At 43.9% G+C, this 2,500-nt stretch overlaps 1 protein-coding gene across 1 annotated transcript in view; it reads right to left on the reverse strand.

Annotated features, from left to right (window-relative positions):
- LOC143291009 (signal transducing adapter molecule 1-like) overlaps nucleotides 1-2,500 on the reverse strand; it is a 42,978-nt gene that overhangs the window by 27,424 nt on the left and 13,054 nt on the right. Inside the window, exon 6 of the mRNA XM_076600596.1 lies at nucleotides 1,614-1,680. Within this exon, the coding sequence (XP_076456711.1) occupies nucleotides 1,614-1,680 (67 nt within the window). The remainder of the gene's footprint in view (nucleotides 1-1,613; nucleotides 1,681-2,500) is intronic.

Raw genomic sequence — 2,500 nt, forward strand, 5'->3', positions numbered from 1 at the left:
TTACACAGCACAAGCTCGTACAACACACGTTCCATGTCCAGTCATCCACATTGTCCGAATTCCCAATTAGAAGATAATAATAATAATAATAATAATAATAATAATAATAATAATAATAATGATAACAAAAATCGGCTGTGATGACAGTCATCTATATTGCAATACTACTACTACCACCACCACCACCACTACTGGTACTACTACTACTAATACTACTACTGGTAATTATAATACTAATCAACGGACTATCATCATCATAAAAATATAATGAAGGGAACACAGTCACACACTCACACCCACCCACCCACATACATATGCACACACTCGTCCCCAAACACACACACCTTTATGCATATACATATTTGCACATATACCCACATGCATGCATATGTCTACATGTACATACAGATATGTATGTATATGCATACATAAGCATAATTAGGTATCAAATCATATTGTAGTACAATTGCAGATATTGAAAAAAGAAAAGAAAAAAAAATCAAGAAGTAAAGCAGTTGTGGACGCTAATGCAGAGTGTCAAACACAGCGGAACGGAATGCAAGGCGGACGCATTAGCCGAGTGGTTAAAGCGTTGGACTTTCAATCTGAGGGTCCCGGGTTCGAATCTCGGTAACGGAGCCTGGTGGGTAAAGGGTGGAGATTTCTTCCTATCCTATCTCCCAGGTCAACATATGTGCAGACCTGCTTGTGCCTGAACCCATTTCGTGTGTGTACGTACGCAGTGGAGTGATGGTCTACAGGTAACACGTCCGCATAGGAAGCGAGAGAATCTGAGCGCGCTGGTTCGTATCACAGCTTAGCCGCCGATATTTTCTCCCTCTCCACTAGACCTTGAGTGGTGGTGGTCTGGGCGCTGGTCATTCGGATGAGACAGATAAACCGAGGTCCCGTGTGCAGCATGCACTTAGCGCACGTAAAAGAACCCACGGCAACAAAAGGGTTGTTCCTGGCAAAATTATGAAGAAGAATACACTTCGATAGGAAAAACAAGTAAAAAACTACACGCAGGAAAAAATACAAACAAAAATGGGTGGCGCTGTAGTATAACGACGCGCTCTCCCTGGGGACAGCAGCCCCCCCCCCGAATTTCACACAGAGAAATCTGCTGTGATAAAAAAACAAACAAACAAAAAAAACCGAAAAGTTAAGGATCCTGTGATCCTAGTCAGTGCTGGGTGGGTTATGGAAACAATAACATACCCATCATGCACACCTCCGAAAAAACAGTATGGCTGCCTACATGGCGGGGGCAAATGAACAAAACGTTCATACGCGTGAGATGTTACATGTCTGTCTGAGTGTGTATGTGTGTGTGTGTGTGTGTGTGTGTGTGTGTGTGTGTGCCTAAAATCTGAGTGAATGACACAGGAAACGAATGATGAGCGCCCAATGGAAGCCGTTGGTCGGCTCCAGCCATGCCATGTAGGGAGTTTGTTGTGACAATGACCCTGAGTTTGTAAATCGCTTAGAGCTTGGTCTCCGACCGAGAATAGGCGCTATATAAGTATCCATATCATGTTCATCATCATCATCATCATGATCGTCATCGTCATCATCATCATCATAGTCATCATCGTCATCAAGGCACTTACAGGAGCGTCTGGATCAGAGAAGTCGGCTCCATCCCTCCTCAGGGACTCATACAGCGACGGTATAAAGCTGAAACAAGAATGGTCCAAGAGAAAAACAAAAAAATGCAACATGCAAAGACAAGACAGGCAAGGCCTTGAAGACTCACTCACATGTGACATGCATTTTTATCCAAAAAAAAAAGAAAAGAGGACTCATGAAAAGAGAAAGAGAGAGAGAGAGAGAGAGAGAGAGAGACAAACACACACACAGAGTTAGAGTGAAAGGGGAGAGAGAAAGTGAGAGAGAGAGAACGAGAGAGAGAGAGATGGGAGGAAGGGAGAGAGAGAGGGAGGGAGAGAGAGGGAGAGAGAGAGGGAGAGAGAGGGGGGAAAGAGGGGGGGAAAGAGAGATGGGAGGGGTATGCTGAATAATTTTGTATAGAGAGAGAGAGAGAGGGAGACAGACAGAGAGACAGAGAGAGAGACAGACAGACAGACAGAGAGAGAGACAGAGAGAGCGAGAGATGGGAGGGGCATGCTGAATGATTTTGGATACAGAGAGTGGGAGATAGAGGGAGGGAGAGAGAATAAGAATAACTTCATGATCTCAGTAGAGAAATTAACTGCGGAGAAGCCTGTAATAGATGCAGATTTCTAGCAAAACGGTAACATTTAGCATATAAACGTATACAACAAAATCGCACTCAGCAAAGACTTGCCAAACAAGTCACACACACACACACACACACACACACACACACACACACACACACACACACACAGAGGCTAGGCTTACCGAAACTCACGGAGAGCTACCGTCGATTCAATTTAGAAATAGAAGTTCATTCTAGTAAATTCAGTATCCGCTTTAAAACATTCACATGCAGTAAGCACGTCGATGGTGTGTG

Source organism: Babylonia areolata, chromosome 16, assembly GCF_041734735.1.
Source record: "Babylonia areolata isolate BAREFJ2019XMU chromosome 16, ASM4173473v1, whole genome shotgun sequence".
NCBI classification, from domain to species: Eukaryota; Metazoa; Mollusca; class Gastropoda; order Neogastropoda; family Buccinidae; genus Babylonia; species Babylonia areolata.